The sequence below is a fragment of the Caretta caretta genome, chromosome 8 (genome assembly GCF_965140235.1).
Source record: "Caretta caretta isolate rCarCar2 chromosome 8, rCarCar1.hap1, whole genome shotgun sequence".
Classification (NCBI taxonomy): domain Eukaryota; kingdom Metazoa; phylum Chordata; order Testudines; family Cheloniidae; genus Caretta; species Caretta caretta.
In genome coordinates this window covers 50,081,623-50,109,095 of record NC_134213.1, presented here as the reverse complement: position 1 = coordinate 50,109,095, position 27,473 = coordinate 50,081,623, and the positions used below count along the sequence as shown (strand labels likewise).

Genomic DNA, 27,473 nt, shown 5'->3' with positions numbered 1-27,473 from the left:
TCACAGCAATGGTTGAGCAGCTTCCTGCTGTTAATATGGGAAGCTACAATGAATTCCACACATTAACCAACATGGGGTCTAATACTTAATTCTGTTGACCTGTAGGCTCCTAAACAACTCAAAGTAGGGTGGGAGAAAGTCAACAGTTGTACTGTGCTCTGGTAGACAGCACCACCTTTTTTAAAGAAAGGGGGTCATGCTTATAGCAACTTATTAATTCATTAGTTTGGTACAGAACCTTCCTGTCAATGATCAAGAACTTTACAAAGGGTAGAGAATTGTTACGCTTCTGCCTTGTGCTAGTCCAGACATTGTTCTTGCATCTTTCCTTTTTATGGCTACTAACTGCACTGCTGTTACTCAGCTGTGTCTCCTGCATTTTGGGGAGGTGGTTGGAAAAATGGGTGGATTGCCTGCTGCAGGCAGATGCTGGATAAGCTGGTCACATTCACCTTCTCCTGGGTGCGCTTAAGCAAGTCTCTTGACTAGCAACAGGTATCTGCTCAGCATGCTTTCTACAGGATTCTTGCCATTGCCCTTCTGTAAAGAACGGTAGGTAAGAGCTACTTTTCAGCTCAATGAACCAATAACTAGTCAAAGATGCAGATTCCACTCTTATAATTAAGCTGTCTTCAGCTATTTAGACATGTCTGTCCTTTTGAGGTTTGTTTGACAGTTTCTCCTGCTTCCTGCATGTAGAAAGTCGCTTAAGCTGGGTTAATACATTAGGGCTAGGAACCAAATAGCCAAAGGCAGCCAAATGACATGGTGACTAACACACAAGGTAGCCATCCTGCAGCAAAAAAACTTCAGGACCAGGCTTCAAAAAGAAACTGCTGAGCTTCAGTTCATTTGCAAATTTGACACCATCAGCTCAGGATTAAACAAAGACGGTGAATGGCTAGCCAACGACAAAAGCAGTTTCTCCTCCCTTGGTGTTCACACCTCAACTGCTAAAAGAAGTTTAGCCTCATCCTCCCTGACTGAACTAACCTCGTTATCCCTAGCCTGATTCTTTCTTGCATATTTATACCTGCCTCTGGAAATTTCCACTACATGCATCCGACGAAGTGGGTATTCACCCATGAAAGCTTATGCTCCAATAGGTCTGTTAGTCTGTAAGGTGCCACAGGACTCTTTGCCACTTTTACAGATCCAGACTAACACGGCTACCCCTCTGACACTTGACACAACAGTTTAAGTTTTTTTTTTTCTGTTTACAATGTTTGCATAATTGTCAGTTTTCAGATGAGCAGACCAATGAAAAGCTCTTGGGGAAGGAAGCAATACAAATACTTTCTACTCTTCAGGGAAGAGGAGGAAACCACTTGACGGAAAGAAATGCTTTATAAGGGTATTTTATTTAAATATTTTCTCCAACCTGAAATGGAAAACAGGTAAGTGTCTTTGCTTGGAAGAAGGTTGTGTAAACAATGCACTTGTAGAACTGATCTCTGCAGCACAGCAAAAGTCTCATATGGAAGGTCCGTGTCAAGGCAGCCTTTGGAGTAGTCTCAAATATCTAATGGTATATCCCCTTTGCCTTGTTTCTCTCTGCTTTCAACCCAGGCCTTGTTAATGGTTCTTTTCATTTCATCATCTCCCTCCGCATACATCTTTTTGAGAAGGTTCATCAGCCCCTCACCAGGGTCTGAGGTGTCATAGGAGGCTTTCCTGTAAGACAGGTGGATATGTATGAAACAAGCTTATCATTGTATTACTAATCATAATGCCTAGGAGCCTCAGTCATTTGTAACAATTCTCTGCCAAACTTTAAATGCTTTAACAATTCTTATGCAAAAAATTGGTATTATGTAGAATTTTGCCTTGGGTTTTGGGAAAGGGTGTTATGGAGTCTCAAGCTGAGTCCTCTGAGCTTGGCATCTTCAAAAAGAAAGAGAGGATGTTGTCTAGACCGGGGTGGGCAACCTTTCAGAAATGGTGTGCCAAGTCTTAATTTATTCACTATAATTTAAGGTTTCGTGTGGCAGTAATACATTTTACATTTACAGGGGCTGGCGGACGGAACCCCAGACTGGCAGCAGGCTTACCGGGGCCGCAGCTGGCGGGGTCCAGCGGACAGAACCCCAGACTGGCAGCGGGCTGAGCTGCTCAGGCTGCTGCCAGTCTGGGGTTCTGGCCACCGGCCCTTGCCAGCCGGGGTCCCCGCTGCCAGCCCTGCTCAGCCCGCTCCCGGCCCGGGGTTCCGTCCATCCAGGCCGGCAGCGGGCTGAGCAGGGCCAGCGGCTGTGACCCCAGGCCAGCAACGAAGCCCCCGGGACTGGTGACCAGGACCAGGAGCCGGAACCCCAGGCCAGCAGCAGAGTGCCACTGTAAATCAGCTCACGTGCCTCCTTTGACACGTGTGCCATAGGTTGCTGACCCCTGGTCTAGACTAAGTGGAAAATAAAAACAAACAGACATTATGTTGGAGATGTCTCAGTAAGGGGGGGGTAGGAAGAACCTTGCAGAGGGCATTAGGGTTTGAAACAGGTGTAGATTAAGTTCATAGAGATGGTAACTAAATATAGCACTGGATCCAGGAAGTACCAAAAATCAATCTCTGCTGTTACCATGAAGTCGGTGCAAGAGCTTACTTCTTAAATCAGCCTCCTACCAAGGTGACAATCCTAAAGTATCCCCCGCCTATACTAGATCACATCTGTTAAACCACCAATGGACTGGCCCCTTAAGACATGTTTCACTGCTAAAGAAGCCAAATGATAAATGGAACCTACTTTGATTTATTTGGTACCCAATTTTACCACCTGCATATCACCACAAATATAAACCATAAGCACATACATTGCCCTTACTGGCTAGCATAGGGAAACCTGCCCCATAGCTTCTCCCCTCATCTTACCTTTGAAACTCCTTGTCTACTGTACTAATCAGCTGAACGGCTAACTAAAAAGTAAAGGGTTGAACCAAGCCCTGTTAGACCAGCAGGGGGAGCAAATTCCCCAGTTACAGGACTCTATGCCAGAGCCAGTCTTCAAAAGTTGACCCCTAGAGCAGGGGTTCTCAACCTTTTTCTTTCGGAGGCCCCCCACAACATGCTATAAAAACTCCAGGGCTCAGCGAGGGTGGGGGAGGCTCTGGGCAAGGGAAGAAGTTCGGGCATAGGTGTAGTTTGACTTCTATTTTCGGTGGGCACGGGCCAGTGGGGCTGGAGCCAGGTCCACACAGGGAGGTCCAGGGAGGGAGTGTCACCTCCACCCCCCGAGTTACCTCAGAAAGCCACTCGCCTGTTTGGGTTGTGGGGGAGTGGGCACAACCAAAAATTATAACTCAAAAGTGGGGGGCTCAGCTCAAAAAGTTTGAAAACGGCTCAGGGTTCAGGGAGAGGGGCAGCTAGGGGTTGTGTGCAGGCAGAGAGGTAGCTCAGGGTGGTGCAGGGAGGGGGTAGCTCAGGGTGCAAGGAGAAGGGTAGCTCGGGGCTGTGTGCGGGCAGAGGGATAGTTCAGGGTGTAGGGAGAAGGGTAGCTGGGGCTTTGTGTGGGCAGAGGGACAGCTGGGGCTTTGTGTGGGCAGGTAGATAGCTCAGGGTGCAGGGAGAGGGGTAGCTCGGGGCTGTGTGTGAGCGGGGGGATAGCTCAGGGTGCAGGGAGAGGGGTCACTCGGGGCTGTTTGCCGGGAGGGGGTAGCTGAGGGTGCAGTGATGGGGTAGCTAGAGGTTGTGTGCCAGGAGGGCTCCCCTGCAGCTCCTATTCACCAAGGGCTCTGCCAGCCAGGGAGCCAGGTCTCCCTGCCCAGGCGGCTCTTACCAGCTGCGTGAGCAAAGGGGGCTAGGAGCTTCAACTCCCTGCACAAGCAGGAGACAAGGGAACGCTGCAGCTGCCTGCTCCATGGCACTAGCCAGAGAGCAGCAGCTGTCCTACACTGCCCAGCTTTGGCTTCTCACCTCTGACCTGACCAGTGGGTGGCGAGAGGAGGTGGAGGGAGGGTGTGTGTGTGTGGAACTGCCCCAGGATTGCCCTGTTCTTGCTCTGTAGCTTTGGGCGGGGTAACATCCGTGTCCCTCCAACTCTGCCCATGGGCTCAGGGCTTCTGCCCCGTGGGGAACACCAGGGCTCGGGAATTCAGCCCAGCTGCTCCCGGCTTCAACCCCACTGGGGCTCCAGGGATTGGGGCTCCAAGCCCACTGCTCCTGGATTCAGCCCCTCTGGAGTTGCTGGGGCTATGGCTCTGGGTTTTAGCCAAGGGGCCCCGTGGCCCCCGTGAAAGGGTTCGTGGACCCCCTGTTGAGAACCGCTGCCCTAGAGTGTGACAGCAAGATTGTCCCAGCTGATCTACAAAATGGCTGGGTCCTGCAACTTTACGGGATTTATATATTGTGACTAACCCCTTGAACAGGGAGTCAGTGCAGACCTTTGTAGGGCTGGCTTAGTGGTAAAGTACTGCATTGCAGGAGACATATGTTCAATGACCAGTACCCAGTCCTTTGTACAGCATGCACCAGAAGGAAGAAAGAAATTGCTCATGAATTATGAGATACGGATGCAGAAAGAACGTAGTTTTGATCTGAATCCAAATTTTGCAGCTAAGCCCAATCTCTACCAGTGAGCCCTCACAGGATTTGCTGGCAATACTGACAGGCTCCTGTTTTATTCCTCCTTAGAAGGTTGCAGGTCCGAGCTACAAAGGAGGGACATAAAAGAGCCTCAGGCCATCAACAGAGATGTAGAAAACACTCCACTACCACCTGCAGGGAAAAAGCCTCTTAGAGCATTTAGTCCCAATTAGAGCAGCTCCTAATACAGCCTCCAAGATAGGAACATGTGGCTTAAAGAAGAGTTAACTTTAAGCCTCTCATTGCTGGTCTTCACCACCACGCTTCCTGTGCTGCACCATTCACCAATATCCTATTAAAACCACTTAAGGATGTACCAGGTGTATCCCACCTGGAGCATTTGAGCTGCAGAAGGCGGAATGATTTTAGCAAATCAGTGCAAATTCCTTCCCAGGGCACTAATCTTTAGTGCCAAAGGAATCCCCAGATCAGCTGATTACAAAGATCAGGGAAACAGCTATGAAATAATTCTCAGGCCATAAAACAGGTTAAATGCTAGGCCCTTGGACCATAATTCTCATTGTGTAGACTTAGAGATGTTAAAGTCGCAGTACACATCTGCTTTCTTTGAGGACACTAATGCAATATTGTTGGGGTGGAGTGAAGGGAGGGACACTTACTCTTTCTCCTTGCTCTCTTTTTCCACCTGAGTCAGGCAATCCCATTTTTCTTCCTGTTTCTTCCTACATAACACAAGGATCATGTCCGTCTTGATCTGTAAAGGGAGGCAAAGCAAAACAAATCTGATGGTAAGAGGTGAATTAAGGATACTTATTATAGGAGATACTCATTGCATCCACAATAATTAAAGTAGCAGAACAGTTTCTGGTATTATTCTATTGTTGGATGCTCAAAACTTTCTCAGAGAATTGCTGTCTGGGCTAGTTTTTTCTTATATGGGACATATTTTTAAATCAATATTAAGTATTTGGCTGTGGGGCACTAAGGGTTACTTTGTTTTGAATACTCTAAAAGGGACACAGTCATATCTAACAGCAGTCAGTATTAAAGGGAGGTAGAAAATACTCTATGAATTCCAAAACACACCCCCACTGCAGGAGCAGCCTGGCCCACAATACTTAAGATCCTGACAACGTTGTGGTCTGTCTGGTCAACGGCCTTTTTACCTGGTCAGAGGGACTAGAGACCAATCAATGTTAAAGATCCTATACCTAGTTTCTGTCTGTGGTGATTCATAAATATTACACCCCAGTGGAAAACTGGGGAAAAGGATTAGTATGAGCTTTTCTAAGGACTGTCTCAGAATTAATGATCAGATACAACCTTTTTGATCCCTGAAACTCAGGCACACCGCCCACCCAACCCCCAGCACTACTTAGCACCACCTGGAATTAGAAGACGTTATCTGCTGTGGTCTGTGCTAGTAGCATCCCCAGTTTATGACTCCAGCCAGTCCACCTCTGCACATTTTACTCGAACACAAGGACTCAGCTTATATTTTCAAGAGTATGTGGATTTTGGTTTAAGGACTCAAAAAAACCACCTCAGTTTAGATTCTCAACAGCCTCTGCTTTTCCACTTCAGACCCATAACCCACTTCTAATCTGATCTGCACCTCCTTCTACTATTCTATATTTTGTGATGAGGATAAATGGCTTAAGAGTCCAGTAACAACAACAACAACATTTAAATCAGGGGTAACTCTATTTGAACCCATATATCCAGGGATAAAAAGCTAGTCTGAAGACACCACCAAGCCTCAGTGCAGCACCCCAGTGAATTACAAGCAAGACCCTGTGTATTAAGATTGACCTTGTAACCTTGACCTAAATTCTATAATCAGATCCCTGCATTCTGCTTCAGATCAATTCAAACCTCACTCTTTTTTTAATTCAATACAATATGAAAAATGAATATCTCAAGAGTAGCCCCTCATTATTTAAGCCGATGTTAAGTTCAATTTATTTTACACTGCCGTAAAGAATTGTGGACCACAACCCACATTTTTATGTTATATATGTTTAGAACAGTGTTCTCAACGTGCGGGCTGCTTGGGGCCCAATCAGCACAGAGCTGCGGCCCATGTGACATCTGTAGGGCCATAGAGATAGCATTGGATGCGGTCCACATAACACATCGTGGGCCACATATGCAGCCCACGATGGTAAATAGGTTGAGAACCGCTGGTCTAGGATGACCAGGGACAGTCCCGATATTTGGGGGTTTGTCTTATATAGGTGCCTATTACCTTCGAGCCCCTATCCCAGTTTTTCACACTTGCTATCTGGTCACCTTATATGTATCATTGGGGAAAGCTGCAAATGTTGGCAGTTAAGTATGGGGCATATGTGGCTTTTGGCACATAGGAATGTATGAGCGGTGATTTGGGTTTGCAGATAGGCACATTAGCTGGAAGTTAAGATAATCAATGCTGGAATAGTTAATGATGTTTTCTATCATTCAACTTCAAAGCCAACATCCCACTGAGACAAATGGGGTAGCTCAGCTCTTATCTCAGGCTGTGTACAGATTCAGGCATCTAGTTACTTTCTGGGCTTGTCTACCCAAATATTTTGTTGGTGGCAAGGAAAGCTGGGACGTGAATCTACTCTGCACTAGCCTGCGGTGCACTAGGTGTCCATTTGGACCCTGCTGAGGTGCACTAAGAGTTTGTTCAGGATATATCGAAGCATACTAACAAACACTTAGTGCACCTCAGCAGGGTCCACTTGGACAGGTAGTGCATAGCAGGCTAGCATTGGGTAAATTCACACTCCCGCTTGCCACGAACTAAGTGTTTGTGTAGACAAGCCCTCTCTTCATGTTTGGAAAATTTTTCTTTGCAACCATAAGGGCTACACACAGAGATATTTAGGAGCCTAAAGATGCATACATACACTTAACAGGATTTTCAAAAGCACCTAAGCAGGTTGGGTGCTTAACTCCTATTGATTTCAGTGAAAGTTAGGGCCCAGACCCTCTAATGTGTTTAGGCGCTTTTGAAAATCCCACTAAGCATCTATCTGCATCTTTAGGCACCTATATATCTATGAAAATCTGTCCCTTGATGTTTTAAAACAAAAGCATGGATTCTGGCACACAATTCTGCAACAAGGATTCAATTTTTCAGCCACAGAATACGTGAAGTCATCATTACAATTTCCCTTTGGAGGCTGGAGAGAGCAAGAGAGAAGGTTTGAGGTTAGAGCAATCCTATACGGCTAAACTGGAGGATTCTACTGAATCAGGCTAAGATTACTCAGATGGTGAGGGGGGTCTATATAAGTACGTACAAAGATAAGACACACAGACCTTCCTTGAACTTCCTTCCACAGAGATGGGTTTCAGAAGGTTATTGAATGTCATGGAGTAATTCTTCCCATTCAGATTCTTCACAAGCAGATCAAATGACCTAGAATGGAGAAAGAAAGAGTATAATGAATGCACACACTTCACTTCCCTATCATACGTGCAATGCAAACTGACCCTTAACAAGAGAGGGATACAGCCTGACTCCTTGGGAAACTGAACCCCAAAACTTTTGTTGTTTATCCAGGACTTTCTGATTCCCTACTTATTGCAATATTGGAAGATTCCTTGAAAGGACTATTGTCTAAAGGTTACAAGAAACTATAAGTCAGAAGTCCTGCTCAGAGTTCTTTTTTATAGCTCCGCCACAGACTTGCTGTGGGACCTTGGGCAAATCACTTAACCTCACAGTGTTTCAGTTTTGTCACTCATAAAATGGGGCTAATAACACATCCCTTATGAGAGTGTTTTACGGCCTAATTAGCATTAGTAAAATGCTTTGAGTTCCTCTGAAGACAGCTACATATGCATGTGCCAAAGTATTGTTGGAGAATTTAAGATTTTAACCCAGAAGGACTCAATACAATAGGCCTTAATCTCAGGTATAGCTCTTCCAATATGTTCTTCCTGGTACAGCACAGCAACAGTCTGGACTCACCTTTCTGTAAAGTGGACCTGCACATTCTCAGCTGGAAGCTGCTGCACTCCATTTAAAGTGATGTAAATCTTCACAAACTTATCCGACTGATCCCAACCTGAAAGGGAGAAAATCAGATAGGGAGGCTGGAAAAAACCTCTTCCTGCTCATGAGTGGTGTTCCTCTGAAACAACCATAGTTCCCCCAGAAGAGAGCATGCCTTCCACCATAGGCCATACATTACTGCAACTGCCTTCAGAGGGAAGCCATTAGCTACTCAAAGAAGGGTGGAATGAAAGAGGGGAGGCCAGGTATACCCTTTGGGGCTCTGCTCTCCTGGTCCCCATAGTGCATCAAAGACCAACTCTACCACAGCAGGGAGAAGCAAGGCACCTCTGCCTGACTTAGCGGAAAGGGGTGGGCAGGATTAGAGCTGAGTGGAAGGTTTGGCTACATCTCTCCTGGCCTCCTCCTTTGATGCCCACTTTCACCCAGTACTCTATTCAATTGTGGCAGGGTGCTGGACTATGGGCACTATCTCCACAGATCAGCATGTTGGACACTCCCTGCACCTTTTGCCTAGATTGTAACTGAAGAGCACCTGCGCTTTCCCTCACATCTGCCAACTATTGGGAGGGGGGAGGGTTGAGGAGGACAGAGACCAGTAATTTCCTTCCCATTAATGCTGGAGGATTTGGGACTGCTTAAACCTGCCATGCCACCCTCCCCTGGACAGTGCAGCTAAACCTGAAGAGACTCTGAATGTCCCGCAGTGGCAGCTGCTGGGCTACCTAGTCTGCCGGATCTCCTGCTGGTGCCAGGAAAGGGGCTCCTCCTCAGATAAGGCGGGGATAGAGGCTTATTTTTGCTTTGGAGCCAGAGCTCTTGGGATCCCTTAACCCCTCCCATCTTTAAAACACAATGCCCATATTGGGCAATTATCATCCCTGTAATTTAAACACACACACACACACACGCACGGTGAGTACAAGTGACAAACTGAGTTAACCAGTTAACCACCAGCTGGCACTAATGCTCGGTTCCATTTACATCATTAATCTTAGTGTGATGTTATATGATTAAAGTATGACCATGTGAATCGTTGTTGCTACCATTGTTCTATAATTGCAACAAATCAAAGTATGTCATGTAAAGGGTATATGGAAAAGTTACGATTCGCTTAATATGATTATCCTATTTGTATGCATGCATCATTTTTATATCTAAAGTCATGAATATTGTCTTTATACCTGTATTTCAAATGTGTTTGCTTCTGGGTAATACCCACAAGGTATTTAGGCAGCACATTGTGAAGAGACTATTCAAGTTGAATGGCCCATCAAGGAACACTTAACTCACAATGACAGGTTTCAGAGGAACAGCCGTGTTAGTCTGTATTCGCAAAAAGAAAAGGAGTACTTGTGGCACCTTAGAGACTAACCAATTTATTTGAGCATGAGCTTTCGTGAGCTACAGCTCACTTCATCAGATGTTTACCATGGAAACTGGATTTAACTTGGATTTAAACTTGGAGAGTGGTCAGTTTAGATGAGCTATTACCAGCAGGAGAGTGAGTTTGTGTGTGTATGGGGGTGGGGGGGATGTGAGAAAACCTGGATCTATGCAGGAAATAGCCCGACTTGATTATGTAAAGAGTTGTCACTTTGGATGGGCTAGCACCAGCAGGAGAGTGAATTTGTGTGGGGGGGTGGAGGGTGAGAAAACCTGGATTTGTGCTGGAAATGGCCCACCTGCTGATCACTTTAGATAAGCTATTACCAGCAGGACAGTGGGGTGGGAGGAGGTATTGTTTCATATTCTCTGTGTGTATATAAAGTCTGCTGCAGTTTCCATGGTAAACATCTGATGAAGTGAGCTGTAGCTCACGAAAGCTCATGCTCAAATAAATTGGTTAGTCTCTAAGGTGCCACAAGTACTCCTTTTCTTTTAACTCACAATGACCATGGAAGACGCCTATCCACATCTAGGGTTGCCAACTTTCTGATCGCAGAAAACAGAACTTGTCCCACCCCCTGCTCTGCCCTTCTCCAAGGCCCCGTCCTTGCTCACTCCACCCGCCTCCTCCCTCATTCATTTTCACCAGGCTGGGGCAAGGGTTGGGTTGTGGGAGGGGGTACAGGCTCTGGGCTGGGGGTGTGGGCCAGAAATGAGGGCTTCAGAGTGCAGGAGGGGGCTCAGGGCAGGGGCAGGGTATTGGGGAGTGGGATGGGGGGCGGCCAGGAGGCTCTGGGAGCTCCAATGGGAGTTGTGGAACCAGCTCTTGGGGCAGTGCCTGTGCCAAGGAGTCGGAGGGACATGCCAGCAGTTTCCAGGAGCTGCACAGTGCTGGCCGTTACAGCCAACTGGACTTTTAGTGGCCTGGTCAGCTGTGCTGACCAGAGTTGCCAGGGTCCCATTTTGACCAGGGATTCTGGTTGAAAACCGGATGCCTGGCAACCCTATCCACACCTGATGGACTTTCATGTGAACGTCCTAACTGGAGTATGGGTAATGGCCTCTGCTATAACTCAGCAAAGCATGCAAGGCCATGTGACTAAATCATGACCCTAAATTCCATCTTGTTACCTATATTTTTCCCCACAAACTGTGCAGAGGGCTTTGTTTGAAACAATGGGTTTCCCTCCACATAGATTCATAGATTCATAGATATTTAGGCCAGAAGGGACCATTATGATCATCTAGTCTGACCTCCTGCACAATGCAGGCCACATGGCAGAAACTATTAAAGACCCTGGAAACATCTCCATTTTGCCTCTTTTCTACTCTGATTTCTGGACTATGGACTTATACTAAAGGGAACATTCTAACCAAGGGACTGAGGACCTTCCAATGATTTGGGAGCAACCAGAGACTTAACCAGTTAGCAGTTTATGCCATCACTGCTTCAAGCCTTAACCAAGAACTCTTTGCAACACTAAAACTCACCATCTCTACTATGACACTGATCTCAGAACTGTACTCATGTCTGTATGTATAATGATCTTTTAACCCATACTCTCTCTTTTTTATTTTTTAATAAATTTTAGTTTAGTTAATAAGAATTGGCTGCAAGCATGAATTTGGGTAAGATCTGAAATATTCATTAACCTGAGAGGTAATATGTCCAATCCCTTGGGATTGGCAGAACTTTCATATTTGACTTGACAGTCTAGGAGGAAGCCCAAGGCTGGGTTGCTTTAGGGAACTGTGTTTTGTCTTCTGGGTAACTAGTAAGGTATTACAGAAGCTGTTTTGTGGCTAGCTTGGTGGATTTAAGTATTGGAATGACCACCAGCTTTGGGGATTGTCTGCCCCATTCTGCAGTTTGCCCTAATTAAGTAACCTCAGTGTGGCCCAGTGGGACTCCAGTCACACTTAGCTCTGCAGGAAGTGGGGTTGGAAGAGCAATCCTACCATAACTGTTGATTTTCACTGTGTATCCCACAGCGGGTGGTTTCTCTTCCTCTGTAGTGTCTTCTTTTAGCTTGGGTGGTGGCTGGTTCTTGATTTCGATCTCTAGCTTGTACTTTTCTGCCATCAAGACATCATGAGTTCTTTTCCTTGTGGCTTTTTTCAGGAGCTCTTTCACCTCTTCCAAATCTTTCTCCAGCTGAGTTTAAGAACAGAAGACCATATATGTACATTAGACACATGCCTCTTTATCTGAGGTTTACTGCTGAGCCCATTCACTCATCTCAGTCACAGAAACTAGAGATGGATTAGATGACTGAACAGGTCTTGTCCATCCCAACCTCACACCCTGGGGCCAATGTAGGACTGCTACCTATATTGCTTTGTCCAGTCAAATATTAAATATTGCAGAACAACAAGAATATTGCCACTTCCCTATTCAATAGTCTGCAAATTTCTCCCAATGTTTAGCTTGCATTTTCCCTTTAAAAACTCCAAACAGATGTTTTAAGTTGTTTTTACTCATGGGGGCAGAGACTTTTTCTTATGTGTTTGTATTAGCATAACAGGATCCTGGTCCAGGACCTGGACTCCTAGGTGCTATGATACAAATAATAAAGAAGAAGAACATACGAGCTCCCACAGATATGAACCAATGGTTCATCAAGCCTACTACCCTGTCTCTGACAGTGGCCAATACCAGAGCGTACAGAACAGGGCAATTTGGAGAGCTCCATCCCTGTCTTCTCTTCCTGGCAGTCGAAGGTTTAGGGTCCCCCCAAGCATGGGATTACATCCCTGACCATCTTGGCTAATAGCCATAGATGGACCTATACTCCATGAACTTATCTAATTCTTTTTTGAACCCAGTTATACTTTTGGCCATCACACAATCCCATGGCAACCAGTTCCACAGGTTAATTGCATGTTATATGAAGAAGTATTACCTCTTGTTTGTATTAAACCTGCAGCCTATTAATTTAATCGGGTGACCCCTGGTTTCTGTATTGTGTGAAAGAGTAAATACTACTCCTCTATTCACTTTTCCACATCATTCATGATTTTATAGATCTCTATCATATCCCCGCTTAATCGTCTCTTTTCTAAGCTGAAGAGCCCTAATCCTCTTAGTCTGTCATTGTATGGAAGATGTTCCATATCCTTGATCATTTTTGTTGTCCTTCTCTGAACCCTTTCGAGTTCCATTATATCCTTTTTGAGATAGGGCGACCAGAACTGGACAAAGTATTCAAGATATGGGTGCACCATGGGTTTATATAGTGGCATTTTCTATCCCTTTCCTGATACTTCCTGACATCCTGTTAGCATTTTTAACTGCTGCTGGGCATTGGGCTGAAGTTTTCAGAGAAATATCCACAATGACTCCAAGATCTTTCTTGAGTAGCAACAGCCAGTTTAGAACTCATCATTTTGTATGTACAGTTGGGATTACTTTTTCCAATGTGCATTACTTTGCACTTATCAGTGCTGAATTTCATCTGCCATTTTGTTGCCTAGTCACTCAGTTTTGTGAGATTCCCCTGTAATTCTTTGCAGTCAGGTTTGGACTTTACTATCTTGAATCTCAATTTTTTATCATTTGCAAATTTTGCCATTTCACTGTTCACTCCATTTTCTATATCATTAACGAATATGTTGAACCGCACAGGTTCCAGAACAGATCTTTAGGGGGCCATGCTATTAATCTTTCTTTATTATGAAAAGTGACCATTTCTATGCTTTGTTTCCATCTTTTAACCAGTTACTGATCAATGAAAGTACCTCTTATCCCATGACTACTTACTTTACTTAAGAGTCTTTGGTGAAGGACCTTGTCAAAGGCTTTCTGAAAATCCCAGTATATTGATTAATCACCCTTATCCACATATTCTTTGTTGACACCCTCAAAGAATTCTAATAGACTGATTTAGTCATGACTTCCCTTTACAAAAGCCATGTTGACTCTTGCCCAACAAATCGCATTCAGCTATGTGACTGATAATTCTGATCTTTACTATAGTTTCTACCAATTTGCCCAGTACTGAAGTTAGGCTGACTGGCTTGTAATTGCCAGGATCACCTCTGGAGCCTTTCTTAAAAATTGGAGTTACATTAGCTACCTTCCAGTCATGTGGTACAGAGGCTTGTGTTAATCATCGGTTACATACGACAGTTAGTAGTTCTGCAATTTCATATTTGAGCTCATGCAGGACTCTTGGGAGAATACCAGGTGACTTGTTACTGTTTAATTTATCAATTTGTTCTAAAACCTCTTCCACTGGCACATCAATGTGGGACACTACTTCACATTTGTCACCCAAAAAGAACAGCTTTGATGTGGATATCTCCCCCACATCCTCTGCAGTGAAGACCCATACAAAGAATTACTTTAGCTTCTTTGCAGTGGAGTTGTCTTCTTTGTCATTTAGTGCCCCCACTGCCTAGTTGGCAGGCTTCCTTCCTCCAACATACGTAAAAAAATTCTTACTGTTAGTTTGTGTGTCTATTTCTTGGCCTCCCTTATTTTATTTAACCTGCCAGAGTTTGTGCTCCTTCCTATTATCCTCAGTCGGTTTTGACTTCCAAATTTTAAAGGATGTCTTTTTGGTGCTGATTCTTTTGGTCCTTTTATTGTTTTCTCTGAATTGGGGTATACATTTAGGCTGAGTGTCTTTTATGGTGTTTTTAAAAATAGTCCCCTTGCTGCTTGCAGGCATTTATCTCTTGTGACAGCACCTTTTAATTTCCATCTAACAAGAGTTCTCATTTTTGTGTAGTTTCCCTTTTAGAAGTTAAATGTTACTATGGTGGTATTTTGGTATTATCCCCCTACAAGGATGTTAAAATGTAATTACATTATGGTCATTATTACCAATTGCTTTAACTATAATTACCTCTTGGACCAGATCCTGTACTTCATTTAGGACTAAATCTAGAATTGTCTCTCCCCCTGTGGGTTCCAGGAGTAGCTGCTCCTCTACGCAGTCATTTATGGTGCCTAGAAATGTTATCTCGGTACCACTCCCAGAAGTGATATTTACCCAGTCAAATGAAGATAGCTGAAACCACCCACTGTTATTGGTTTCAGAGTGGTAGCCATGTTAGTCTGTATCAGCAAAAAGAACTAGGAGTACTTGTGAAACCTTAGAGGCTAACAAATTTATTTGAGCATAAGCTTTTGTGGGCTAAAACCCACTTCATCAGATCCATGCAACGGAGCTTTCTGCTTGTGTAACATCTTCAACCATCCTTAGCATTTCACAGTCACAGTCAGCATCCTGGTCAGGTGGTAAGTAGTATAGTCCTACTGCTATACTCACATGGAATTTCTATCCACAGAGATTCTGTGGCACAGTTCGTTTCATTTAAGATTTTTACCTTATTTAACTACTTAATTTATTAAAGAAAAAAAAATGAATACAGAGAGGGAGATCATGGTGATACCCACATGATAATTTCAGAAACATATGGTAACTATTTATCCTGCACTCTGCTAACTAAATTTTTTTTGGGACACTTATTTTAACCACCTGAGCACTTTCAAACAGCAGCTGTAAAAAATCAACCTACTGGAGAAGTGGTTCCTCAGTTCTAACCATTTCTCAGATGTGAAATTCCCCTGCAAAAGTTACACTGCTTTAAGATACAAGACAGACAATATTCAATCTTGGACCAGCAACATGGTTAGTCCAATACCATACAACCTTTCCAAGGTAGAATTTGGAATTTTGTGCCACTAGAAGGGGGAAAACTGACAGCTTTTTCCAGTGGGACACACAGCAACTGTTCTATTACTGGTAGGTTCTGAAGGATCAGATCTTAAAATGCAGACAAGTAGTTTTTCCTCCATGACAACTAAGATTGCAACTAGTCACCCACAGCATATTCCAAAGTTTTAGCTTCCACTTAGAGCTAAAGACAATAGAAATCAATATGTCCATCCCAACATATGGGATGCTTGCCAGAGGACCATCAATTAAGCTGAAGTTGAAGTACACATTCCCCTGGAAAGGAGTCTTCCAGCTACTCAAAGCAGTGACTCCTACTTCTTTTGGTCAAGCTAAGGAGAGAGACAAGAATAACTTCCTCATGTCCTGTTCAAAGTGCTCTATCATCTCCTCTTATGTGTTAATCAAGAGCCATAGATGAGTATAGAAACTATACAGGAGGTAAGCGGACTAGAAATAACTAGTTAGTTGACCCCAGTACAAACCAAAGATCAATTGTGACAAAATGCCTGTTATACCAAGAAATCCAAACCAACTAGCCTTCATCCCAAATTAAAAGTTGTATATTTGTCCGCTTTATGAATCAAAGGCACTCACTCTCTGTTTGAGGTTAACTTGTTCCTTCACAATGTTTCTTTTTCGACTGTAAGCCCTGAAAGATGTGAAATGAAAGGTATTAAATATAATCAAAGAACATATGACTATGTTCACTAAATTGAGAGAAACTTGATGGGGTATGTACCCCTCACAGGCTGTGAAAGAGTTAATGTAGGCCTGAGAAGCCAATTTATATACCAGCCTGCACCTGGAGAATGGGCTAGACTTAACTGAGGATGAAGCCCAGCTGGGGAGGAGCAATTATAAAGGCAGGAAGTTGAGAGAAGAAAGGAGTTGCTTGTAGAAAGTGAAGAACTCAGAGTAGAGAGGTTATGAAGGGAAAGCTGAGAGAGCGAGAGCACATACCCTGGGATCCCTTCCTATGTGGGGAAGTCTGGTAAGAGACCAGGTGAGGGACTAACTAAGCAGGGTTTGGGAGTGGAGCAGGCTCCAGTGGTAAGCCCTAATAAAAGGATAGGATTTGGACTACCAGGGGAGAGCCCAGGGAGGTCCTCTGTTGAGGAACAGAGCAGCAGGGATGAGAGGTCAAACTGAAGGAGGGCAGAAATTGGTTTTAATTTGTATATTTTTTATGGGGATTCCAAGGGAGAGACCCCTGAGAAAGAGAGAAACAGTGGAAAGCCTAGAGAGAAGAGTGAAAACCATGGGGCCCAGAAGTGGGGTAGATGATCCTTTTGTGAGGGTGTTAAGACTGTTTTCTGCTGGACTTTCTTTCCCTGGAAAGAGTGGACTAAATTGTGACCTGGCTGGAGGGCCAAGTCACAGAAAGAGACAGACCACTATTGCAACTATCAGCAGCGGGTGCCAGATGCGGGGAGAGAGACTCACTCCACTAGTAGAGTAACAAAATTCCATAGTGACAGGTTTCAGAGTAACAGCCGTGTTAGTCTGTATTCGCAAAAAGAAAAAGGTGTACTTGTAGCACCTTAGAGACTAACCAATTTATTTGAGCATGAGCTTTCGTGAGCTACAGAGTTTGTCACTCAAGTCAGGGGTGGGAAAACTTTCTGGCCTGAGGACACATCAGGGTTGTGAAATGGTATGGAGGGTTGTGCCTCTGCAAACAGCCTGGTCCCTGCCTCCTCCCACTTCCTGCCCCCTGACTGCTCCCCTCAGAACCCCCAATACATCCACCCCCTGTTCCTTGTCCCCTAACTGCCCCCCTGGGATGCCCCCCTTGTCATCTCCCCTCTTGGGACTCCCCCACCCCCATCCAACCCCCCCCCCGCTCCTTGTCTCCTGACCACCCCCTTTCCCCTTCCCATGCTGCTCAGAGCGGCAGGACAGGCTTATTGGAAAGTCCGGGAGGTGGGTGGGCGCAAGCCATGCTGCCGACGGGGCTGCGGGAGAGGGGGAAGAGCAGGGGAGGGGCTGGGGAATAGCCTCCCCAGCCTGGAGCTCAGGGACCGGGCAAGATGGTCCTGCTGGCCAGATGTGGGCCACAGTTTACCCACTTCTACTCTAAGTGATAGTGACCCTATAGAAGGGATATGAATTGTATGGCACAAGAAGGAAAAGAATATTGAAAGATAAGCACCTGTATATAGCCTTGAAATATTAAAATAAATTACTTAAAGGGGAAAGTCTGGATAATACAGAAAAATTACTGAAATACAGACCTTGAAATGAATGAAAGAAGCCTCCATTATGAAAAATATCAAAGAAATGTTATACACTGATGCCATCTACTGGATATCAATGGCAACTGCAGAGAAACTGAGAACTCAAATCCAAGAGCCTATCTGGTAAACTGACAACAGAAATAAGAATTGCATGTGCATGAGCCCCTCCTGGCCCCGATGAACCCTGAAACAGCATATACAGATTGAAGTCACCATGTGGGACCCTATAGTCTTGCTGAGTTCACAAAAGAAGCTGCAAAATTCAGAAGCACTACTGACGCTTGGACTAACCCCACGAAGAGACTCCCCTATCCAAGTTAACACAACTGAGAAGTGGTAAGACTTGCTCCAGAGATAGTAGTTTTGCTTTGTTTTTAAAGTAAGTAACTGAAAGTTCTCATGTTGAGTCTACACTTTCTAGTGAGACCACAAGTAACCATATTTTGGATTTTAACTAAGTAATGCTAGCTGCATGTTTCTCTTTTGTAAGTCCAAGCATACTGGCCTAAGAACCTCAAACAATAACTTTTAGCAATTCCTTTTGATGTTTTAAACTTGTCCAATTCAAACTAAACATTGGAAAGAACAGGAACCATATTCATAAGGACAGGTTTCAGAGTAACAGCCATGTTAGTCTGTATTCGCAAAAAGAAAAGGAGTACTTGTGGCACCTTAGACTAACCAATTTATCTGAGCATAAGCTTTCATATTCATAAGAGCGCCTTAAGACAAGGCTAGCCTTTTTGGAAAATTACTTAAAGCACAATGAAGCTCTCTCCTGGCGATAAAGAATGGCTACACTGCGTACCTTACAATGGGATGGCTGTGGCAGCCCAGCCAAGCTGTTCGAAGGTGCGCCGTGTAGACATAGCCTAAGTATCGTGATCTGAAGAATCATAGAATATCAGGGTTGGAAGGGACCCCTGAAGGTCATCTAGTCCAACCCCCTGCTCAAAGCAGGACCAATCCCCAACTAAATCATCCCAGCCAGGGATTTGTCAAGCCTGACCTTAAAAACTTCTAAGGAAGGAGATTCCACCACCTCCCTAGATAACGCATTCCAGTGCTTTACCGCCCTCCTAGTGAAAAAGTTTTTCCTAATATCCAACCTAAACCTCCCCCACTGCAACTTGAGACCATTACTCCTCGTTCTGTCATCTGCTACCATTGAGAACAGTCTAGAGCCATCCTCTTTGGAACCCCCTTTCAGGTAGTTGAAAGCAGCTATCAAATCCCCCCTCATTCTTCTCTTCTGCAGGCTAAACAATCCCAGCTCCCTCAGCCTCTCCTCATAAGTCATGTGTTCTAGACCCCTAATCATTTTTGTTGCCCTTCGCTGGACTCTCTCCAAATTATCCACATCCTTCTTGTAGTGTGGGGCCCAAAACTGGACACAGTACTCCAGATGAGGCCTCACCAATGTCAAATAGAGGGGAACGATCACGTCCCTCGATCTGCTCGCTATGCCCCTACTTATACATCCCAAAATGCCATTGGCCTTCTTGGCAACAAGGGCACACTGCTGACTCATATCCAGCTTCTCGTCCACTGTCACCCCTAGGTCCTTTTCTGCAGAACTGCTGCCTAGCCATTCGGTCCCTAGTCTGTAGCGGTGCATTGGATTCTTCCATCCTAAGTGCAGGACCCTGCACTTATCCTTATTGAACCTCATCAGATTTCTTTTGGCCCAATCCTCCAATTTGTCTAGGTCCTTCTGTATCCTATCCCTCCCCTCCAGCGTATCTACCACTCCTCCCAGTTTAGTATCATCCGCAAATTTGCTGAGAGTGCAATCCACACCATCCTCCAGATCATTTAAGAAGATATTGAACAAAACCGGCCCCAGGACCGACCCCTGGGGCACTCCACTTGATACCGGCTGCCAACTAGACATGGAGCCATTGATCACTACCCGTTGAGCTCGACAATCTAGCCAGCTTTCTACCCACCTTATAGTGCATTCATCCAGCCCGTACTTCCTTAACTTGCTGACAAGAATACTGTGGGAGACCGTGTCAAAAGCTTTACTAAAGTCAAGAAACAATACATCCACTGCTTTCCCTTCATCCACAGAACCAGTAATCTCATCATAAAAGGTGATTAGATTAGTCAGGCATGACCTTCCCTTGGTGAATCCATGCTGGCTGTTCCTGATCACTTTCCTCTCATGCAAGTGCATCAGGATTGATTCTTTGAGGACCTGCTCCATGATTTTTCCAGGAACTAAGGTGAGGCTGACTGGCCTGTAGTTCCCAGAATCATCCTCCTTCCCTTTTTTAAAGATTGGCACTACATTAGCCTTTTTCCAGTCATCCGGGACTTCCCCGGTTCGCCACGAGTTTTCAAAGATAATGGCCAATGGCTCTGCAATCACAGCCGCCAATTCCTTCAGCACTCTCGGATGCAACTCGGCCGGCCCCATGGACTTGTGCACGTCCAGCTTTTCTAAATAGTCCCTAACCACCTCTATCTCCACAGAGGGCTGGCCATCTCTTCCCCATTTTGTGATGCCCAGCGCAGCAGTCTGGGAGCTGACCTTGTTAGTGAAGACAGAGGCAAAAAAAGCATTGAGTACATTAGCTTTTTCCACATCCTCTGTCACTAGGTTGCCTCCCTCATTCAGTAAGGGGCCCACACTTTCCTTGGCTTTCTTCTTGTTGCCCCCAGATCCATAGTCATACTTATGTGGCTCTGGCTCATCAGCACATCATGACTATGACTGCTCCAGTTATCTTTCTCTGTGCCTTCTAGTCAGGTTATGTTCAGCCTTTTTTATTTCAGTGATCCCATGGCCTTTTAGCCACCACAGGCCCAGCAGTTCTAAAAGCAGGTGGATAAAAATCAATTATTTAATTTTTTTTTCAAAGTTGGATTTTTTTTATATAAAATGCTTTGAGGAAAAAACCTATATAAAGATAGATACATTATAGCTCAGACATCTCATCATGGAATAGGGATTATAAATTCTAATTCTATAGTATGAGATACTATATTAATGTAATGTTTAAGAAAAGTTTTGTAAATGAGTTCCAATAGGATTAGGGACCCAATCTTATGGGGCTCCAGGGGCTTCTGTATAGATTAATCTTTTTATCTACCCAATGGGACTTCAGTGATCAGTCTAGAAGATACCATCAGAAATGCTTAGTTTTACAGTTCTCAAATTGTGGATTTGTGTCTCCAGAGATAACATGCTTGTTAACAACAAAAACATTTTTAAACTAAATCAATATACATAACATATAGAGGTGAGAAATAACAGACCTCAACCCTATTGTCCCTCTGCAAATTTGTGTACAGCGAGTCAATCCCTTACCTCTCTATAGAAGTGCAAAGTTTCAAAAAGTTCAATGAATAGAAGATTGTTGGGGCTGGAATAGATCTGGACAAGGAGTAGAAGTCTGGAGATAAATGTGAGAAGGGAGGGACAGGCAGTGGAAAACAAAAGTGAAACTGTTTGAGCAGGTTTCAGAGTAACAGCCGTGTTAGTCTGTATTCGCAAAAAGAAAAGGAGTACTTGTGGCACCTTAGAGACTAACCAATTTATTTGAGCATGAGCTTTCGTGCTCACTTCATCGGATGCATACCGTGGAAACTGCAGCAGACTTTATATACATACAGAGATCATAAAACAATACCTCCTCCCACCCCACTGTCCTGCTGGTAATAGCTTATCTAAAGTGATCATCAAGTTGGGCCATTTCCAGCACAAATCCAGGTTTTCTCACCCTCCAACCCCCCACACACAAACTCACTCTCCTGCTGGTAATAGCCCATCCAAAGTGACAACTCTCTACACAATGTGCATGATAATCAAGGTGGGCCATTTCCTGCACAAATCCAGAAGTCTTGAGGTCTTTCTGAGTGTAGCCTTCATTGATTTGAGATCTACCATATCATTCTCTCACTGGAAGGGAAAACCTATAATGGCAGCAGGCCATAAGAGCCCCAGCTGGGGAATATTTTAATGAAGTTCCTCTACTTGTGGGTAAGACAGCCATGTGTGCAAAATGCAAACAGTGCAACCAAGAGAGGCAAGGCATGGTTGCCTGAATGAAACATCTTTGAAGATGATGAAAGGAACATCACTTTAAAAATGTATAATGTGTACCTTCTAAAAATGAAACCTACATCTCCCTCCGAGTTGTGAAGAATATGTATTAAGGTTATAACAACCAACAAGAATGCACTTTTATGTAGAAATCCATGATTAAACAGTCTTCCTGACGAGTGATTTAAACCATGATTTAAATCAAATCCACCCTGTCCAAAAGGATGCTGGGCCTTAAAGAATGTTGGTGCCATGGTCTGGTTCTTTATTTTGGGCACACATAGAGGGCATCACACCCAGCTTCAGCGCAAGGTGTTTTGAGTTCAAACCCAAACTATGTGCTTTCTTTGAAACATATGCTAAGAGGATGAAGAATCTTGCCCCTGCCTGCTTAACTGGGTGGAAAGGGGAAAACCGGTGCAACAAAAAGATACTTACCATAGCTAAGCCACTGGACATTGTTTTGATATCAGTTCCTTACACAACCTTGTCATTTGGAGGACCATGTCTAAATGGCTGACTGCATTTCAGGTTGCTAAGCTTTAGGTTGGCCAGGCCATTGCAATCTCCAGGTTCATTCTGTCTGAGACAAGGAAAAGCAGGGCTACTGATTGCTTCAGGGATGTTTCTGTTGTAGACTTATGCAAAACAGCCTTTCGTGCCTGCTCTTCACTCCATACATTTACAAAGAACTATTGCCTGAACTCTGCCTCTAGGGAAGAATCCTGCTTTGGTCTCTGCCTGGCAGATCCTCCTTCCAAAGTTGGGGAGCTCAAGCGCTTTTGCCTTCTAGAGTCAACCCCATCCCATCATTCAGTTTTGGACCATCAACAGGGTAAGTATAACTAGACCAGGATAGGTTTCAGAGTAGCAGCCGTATTAGTCTGTATTTGCAAAAAGAAAAGGAGTACTTGTGGCACCTTAGAGACTAACAAATTTATTTGAGCATGAGCTTTCGTGAGCTACAGCTCACTTCATCGGATGCATCTGATGAAGTGAGCTGTAGCTCACGAAAGCTTATGCTCAAATAGATCAGGATAGTTATTCCGGTAAATTCCCCTGCGTAGACAGACTGCAAGTCCGGAACTTGATGGAAAGGTTTAAGTGCAATGGTTAAGCTCCATAGTAGTACAAGACCACACCTTCCTACCTGCTACAACCACCCCTGTGGGCCTAGAAAAAACATCTTTAGAGTAGGGAATTCCACTTGTTTGATGCCAGGGAGCAGAGACCAGAAGTGAGACCTGTGCAAGATAATACTTTCAGAGAAACTGAATTACAGATAAGTAATTACATCTTTTGTTCCTCCATTTTTTTTGGGGCACTCAGAGGAAAGGAGAATGGGAAAAGGACCCCTCCTATGGGGGTACTAGGCTGTTAAGTATCTAAGGGAAGCTGGATCGGAGGAGGGTTAAAGGGCAATGGGTTAATACTACTTAGTGAAGCACTAATACAATGCCTTTTGTCTTCAGAACAGTTACAACCATTACATTCCACTGTGTCCCACACTGGAAAAAGGTGTCAATTTCCCCCTTCTAATGGCACAAAGTTCCAGTTTCTAGCTTTGAAAAGTTGTAAGGTACTGGACTTACCTTAAGGGGTATAGAGTCAGCATAGCCAGTCCTACGCTTCCTTCTTCACACCCTGGTGCAAGTGCCATGAAGGAGTGGCTGGAATCATAGTGTACCCCAACTATCTCCCACTGGATATGTACCATGTGGACCACAGGCAGCTGGAACAAGCTAATGTGTGCTGGGGCAGATTCAGGGAGCTTCTCCTCTATTTCCTCTGTGGGGGAGGAGAGCCATCCTTTCCAAGGCACTCCCCTTGGAGCCAGAGCTCCCAGCTGTTCTCTGTGGGGCTCCCACAGCCAGGCAGGGAAGCAGGGCAGGCACTGGGAGAAATGGCAAGGGCAGCCAGAGGTACTTTCTTCTCTTTCTGGGATAGAGCAGGCAGCCTGAGTAGCTGCAGCAGGGAAGGACCAGCAGCTGCAGGGGCATTAAGTGGAGGGTGTGTGTGTGTGGGGGGGGGGACGACGACAGGACACTGACTCCCGTAGGGATAGGGCCAGACCCAAACCCTTCCATTTAAATGGCAGCTCAAGGGAGCACATGGTAATGCCTAATCACACAGGAAGTCGCTCAGCCAGGCAGCCTGCGGGGCCACCAATTCGAGGCTGGAGGGCCAGCAGGGCCGAGTGCCCAGCAGCTCAGAAGGCAGGCAGGGTACCACGCATTTGCCATATTTCTTGTGCTCGCAGGAGAGAACTATGGGGTGTGGCCCTTCCAGAGCCCGTGTGTGCGCGCCCGGCTGGGCACAAGGAACAGTGGCAGGGCATGCTGGGGCACCGGGGGGGGGGGGGGAGGGACACGGACATGCTTCCAGGAAGGGGTAACACAGCCCAGCCAGCTGGCCCGAGGGCAGGGGCAGCAGCAAGACCTGCCCCGACCAGCCCTCCACGGGGCTCTGTGCCCCCCATTCCCTGCAAGACTGCCCGCGCCGGGCTCTGTGCCCTCTGCCAGCCCCTCTGGGCACTGTGCCTCCCAACACCCTGCAAGACCCACTCCCCCGGACGCAGCGCCCCCCACACCCAGCAAGACCCGACCCCCGGGCACTACGCCCTCCGCCGGGCCCCGCCAAGGCCCACTTCCCGCGCGCCCCTCCCCTCACCTCCTCCCGCGCAGACGCCATATCGGGGATGCTATGCCGCTGTGTCTGCTCCGTACGAGCTGCAGCCGATCTAGGGGGAGGGGCAGCGGCAGCAGCGGCAGCAGCGCCTGCTCCCGCCCCGCCCCGCCCCGCCCCTCTGGAACTTTCCGGAGCCCCCAGCCGCCACGCCCCATAGTAACGATCCCAGGCTTCCGCCTGAGAGCAGGAGCCCGGACCACGCCCCTTAGCGACTAGAGCCGCATAAACCACGCCCCTTCTCGCTCCCAGCAGGAAGAGGCATAGAGTTCGCGGAGGTTCGGGCGTCCTAGAAGGTCCTACTGCAGAGCTGGCGTAGACGCTCGGCGGCCATTTTATCGCCGTGCGCCCTGCGAGCGGGAACGGAGTGGGCGGGGCTATCAAAGGCGCGACGTTTCCAGGGAGACAGCCTAGCTGAGGCGCCGCCCGGGCCGCGTTAAGGGATGTTCGCCGCGGGGAGGCGGGCGCCTCTGGTCAGGGGGCTCCGGCTCTACAGTTGCTGCCCGGGGGGCTGTGTCCCAGTTCCGCCCCCATCCCCCTTCAGCTGGTGGCTGTCACACCAGCCGTGGCGAGTCTCTCCTCTGCCCGGAGCACTGGGGGTCGCTCTTGGTTGGCCAATGGCCGCCCAGAGGAAAGGGGTGAGGAGCCCCGCTCTCGCCGCGGGGGACGGGGGAGCCGGCGCTGTGCGGCAGAGGGGCCGCGCTGTGCGAGGAGAGCCGCGGAGAACGGTGTTGTTCAGGTACCGGCCCGGCCGGCAGCGTCCTTAGACCCGGTTAGGATCCCGCGTCGCCGCGCTCGCTGCCCTCTTCCTTTGGGGTTCTTGCTCTGCCCTCAACAGCTGCCAGCTGGTTCGCCCCTGCTCAGTGGGCGCTGGTGACTGCAGCTGTCATGGACCAGTAGCCCGAGGAAGGTACGTGAGCATCTTTAGCCCTAGACAGTTTTTTGAAGTGCTTATATACCAGTTGGTTTCAGAGTAGCAGCCCTGTTAGTCTGTATCCGCAAAAAGAAAAGGAGGACTTGTGGCGCCTTAGACACTAACCAATTTATTTGAGCATAAGCTTTCTTGAGCTACAGATCACTTCATCAGCTGCATTCAGTGGAAAATACAGTGGGGACATTTATATACACAGAGAACATGAAACAATGGGTGTTACCATACACACTGTAAGGAGAGTGATCAGGTAAGGTGAGCTGTTACCAGCAGGAGGTGGGGGGGGAACCTTTTGTAGTGATAATCAAGGTGGGCCATTTCTAGCAGTTGACAAGAACGTCTGAGGAAAGGGTGGGGGGAATAAACATGGGGAAATAAATAGTTTTACTTTGTGTAATGACCCATTCACTCCCAGTCTTTATTCAAGCCTAAGTTAATTGTATCCAGTTTGCAAATTAATTCCAATTCAGCAGTCTCTCCTTGGAGTCTGTTTTTGAATTTTTTTTGGTTGAAGAATTGCCACTTTTAGGTCTGTAATCGAGTGACCAAAGAGATTGAAGTGTTCTCCGACTGGTTTTTGAATGTTACAATTCTTGACGTCTGATTTGTGTCCATTTATTCTTTTACGTAGAGACTGTCCAGTTTGGCCAGTGTACATGGCAGAGGGACATTGCTGGCACATGATGGCATTTATCACATGTGCAGGTGAACGAGCCTCTGATAGTGTGGCTGATGTGATTAGGCCCTATGATGGTGTCTCCTGAAGAGATATGTGGAAACAGTTGGCAACGGGCTTTGTTGTAAGGATAGGTTCCTGGGTTAGTGTTTCTGTTGTGTGGTTGCTGGTGAGTATTTGCTTCAGGTTGAGGGGCTGTGTGTAAGCAAGGACTGGCCTGTCTCCCAAGATCTGTGAGAGGGATGGGTCGTCCTTCAGGATAGGTTGTAGATCCTTGATGATGTGTTGGAGAGGTTTTAGTTGGGGGCTGAAGGTGATGGCTAATGGCATTAGCCAAGCTCTACGATACAACTGCATTTGCTCCAACTCCTCAGACAGAGACAAACACCCGCAAGATCTCTATCAAGCGTTCTTACAACTACAATACCCACCTGCTGAAGTGAAGAAACAGATTGACAGAGCCAGAAGAGTACCCAGAAGTTACCTACTACAGGACAGGCCCAACAAAGAAAATAACAGAACGCCACAAAAGGTTCCCCGTCCCGCCCACCCGCTCTCCTGCTGGTAATAGCTCACCTTACCTGATCACTCTCGTTATAGTGTGTATGGTAACACCCATTGTTTCATGTTCTCTGTGTATATAAATGTCCCCACTGTATTTTCCACTGAATGCAGCTGATGAAGTGAGCTGTAGGTCACGAAAGCTTATGCTCAAATAAATTGGTTAGTCTCTAAGGTGCCACAAGTCCTCCTTTTCTTTTTTATATAGCAATGTTAGAAGCCTAAATAATAAGGTGGGTGAACTTGAATGCCTGGTATTAAATGATATAATAGGCATCGCAGAAAGTTGGTGGAATGAGGATAAGCAATGGGACACAGGAATACCAGGGTACGAAATATATTGGACGGACAGAACAGGTCAGGCAGGCGGGAGGGTGGTGCTGTATGTGTAAAAAAGCGAAGAGTCAAATGAAGTGAAAATCTTAGCTGAACCAAACTGTGACATAGAATCTCTATGGATAGTAATTCCATGCTCGAATAATAAGAATATAGCAGTAGGGCTATATTACCAACTACCTGGCCAGGATGGTGATACTGACTGCAAAATGCTCAGAAAGATTAGATTTCAGAGTAGCAGCCGTGCTAGTCTGTATCCGCAAAAAAAAAAAAAGGAGTACTTGTGGCACCTTAGAGACTAACAAATTTATTTGAGCATAATGCATCCAATGAAGTGAGCTGTAGCTCACAAAAGCTTATGCTCAAATAAATTT

The 27,473-nt window shown here is 46.0% G+C and overlaps 1 protein-coding gene and 1 long non-coding RNA gene across 5 annotated transcripts in view; one reads left to right on the top strand and one right to left on the bottom strand.

The window, feature by feature from the left end:
- Nucleotides 1-1,342: 1,342 nt before the first annotated feature.
- On the bottom strand, nucleotides 1,343-24,768 carry CACYBP (calcyclin binding protein). Of its 4 annotated transcripts, none has more exons than XM_048861156.2 (7): nucleotides 24,581-24,768; nucleotides 16,217-16,271; nucleotides 11,895-12,090; nucleotides 8,502-8,598; nucleotides 7,847-7,946; nucleotides 5,194-5,288; nucleotides 1,343-1,674 (listed from the first exon to the last, which is right to left on the bottom strand). In XM_048861156.2, exons 1-7 carry the CDS (start codon nucleotides 24,751-24,753, stop codon nucleotides 1,515-1,517), a joined length of 876 nt encoding a protein of 291 aa, XP_048717113.2. In that variant the 5' UTR covers nucleotides 24,754-24,768; the 3' UTR covers nucleotides 1,343-1,514. The 4 variants fall into 4 exon arrangements, with proteins under 4 accessions (XP_048717113.2, XP_048717114.1, XP_048717116.1 ...); XM_048861157.2 differs by lacking the exon at nucleotides 24,581-24,768 and adding an exon at nucleotides 23,503-23,642; XM_048861159.2 differs by lacking the exon at nucleotides 16,217-16,271 and having other exon boundaries at nucleotides 24,581-24,736.
- Nucleotides 24,769-24,827: 59 nt separating this feature from the next.
- The window catches only part of LOC125641344 (uncharacterized), a 40,785-nt gene continuing 38,139 nt past the window's right edge, over nucleotides 24,828-27,473 (top strand). The window contains exon 1 of the long non-coding RNA XR_012669642.1: nucleotides 24,828-25,505. This is a non-coding gene — a long non-coding RNA (uncharacterized LOC125641344). The remainder of the gene's footprint in view (nucleotides 25,506-27,473) is intronic.

What these genes read in the sequence shown, in the direction of transcription:
- CACYBP (XM_048861156.2), bottom strand. Translation starts at nt 24,753, where the DNA reads ATGGGGCGTGGCGGCTGGGGGCTCCGGAAAGTTCCAGAGGGGCGGGGC. An exon ending in CAGGTCCACTTTACAGAAAG is followed by an intron (nt 7,947 to 8,501) that starts GTGAGTCCAGAC and finishes TCTCCATTCTAG; the next exon opens with GTCATTTGATCTGCTTGTGA. An exon ending in AAAGAGAGCAAGGAGAAAGA is followed by an intron (nt 1,675 to 5,193) that starts GTAAGTGTCCCT and finishes CCTGTCTTACAG; the next exon opens with GAAAGCCTCCTATGACACCT.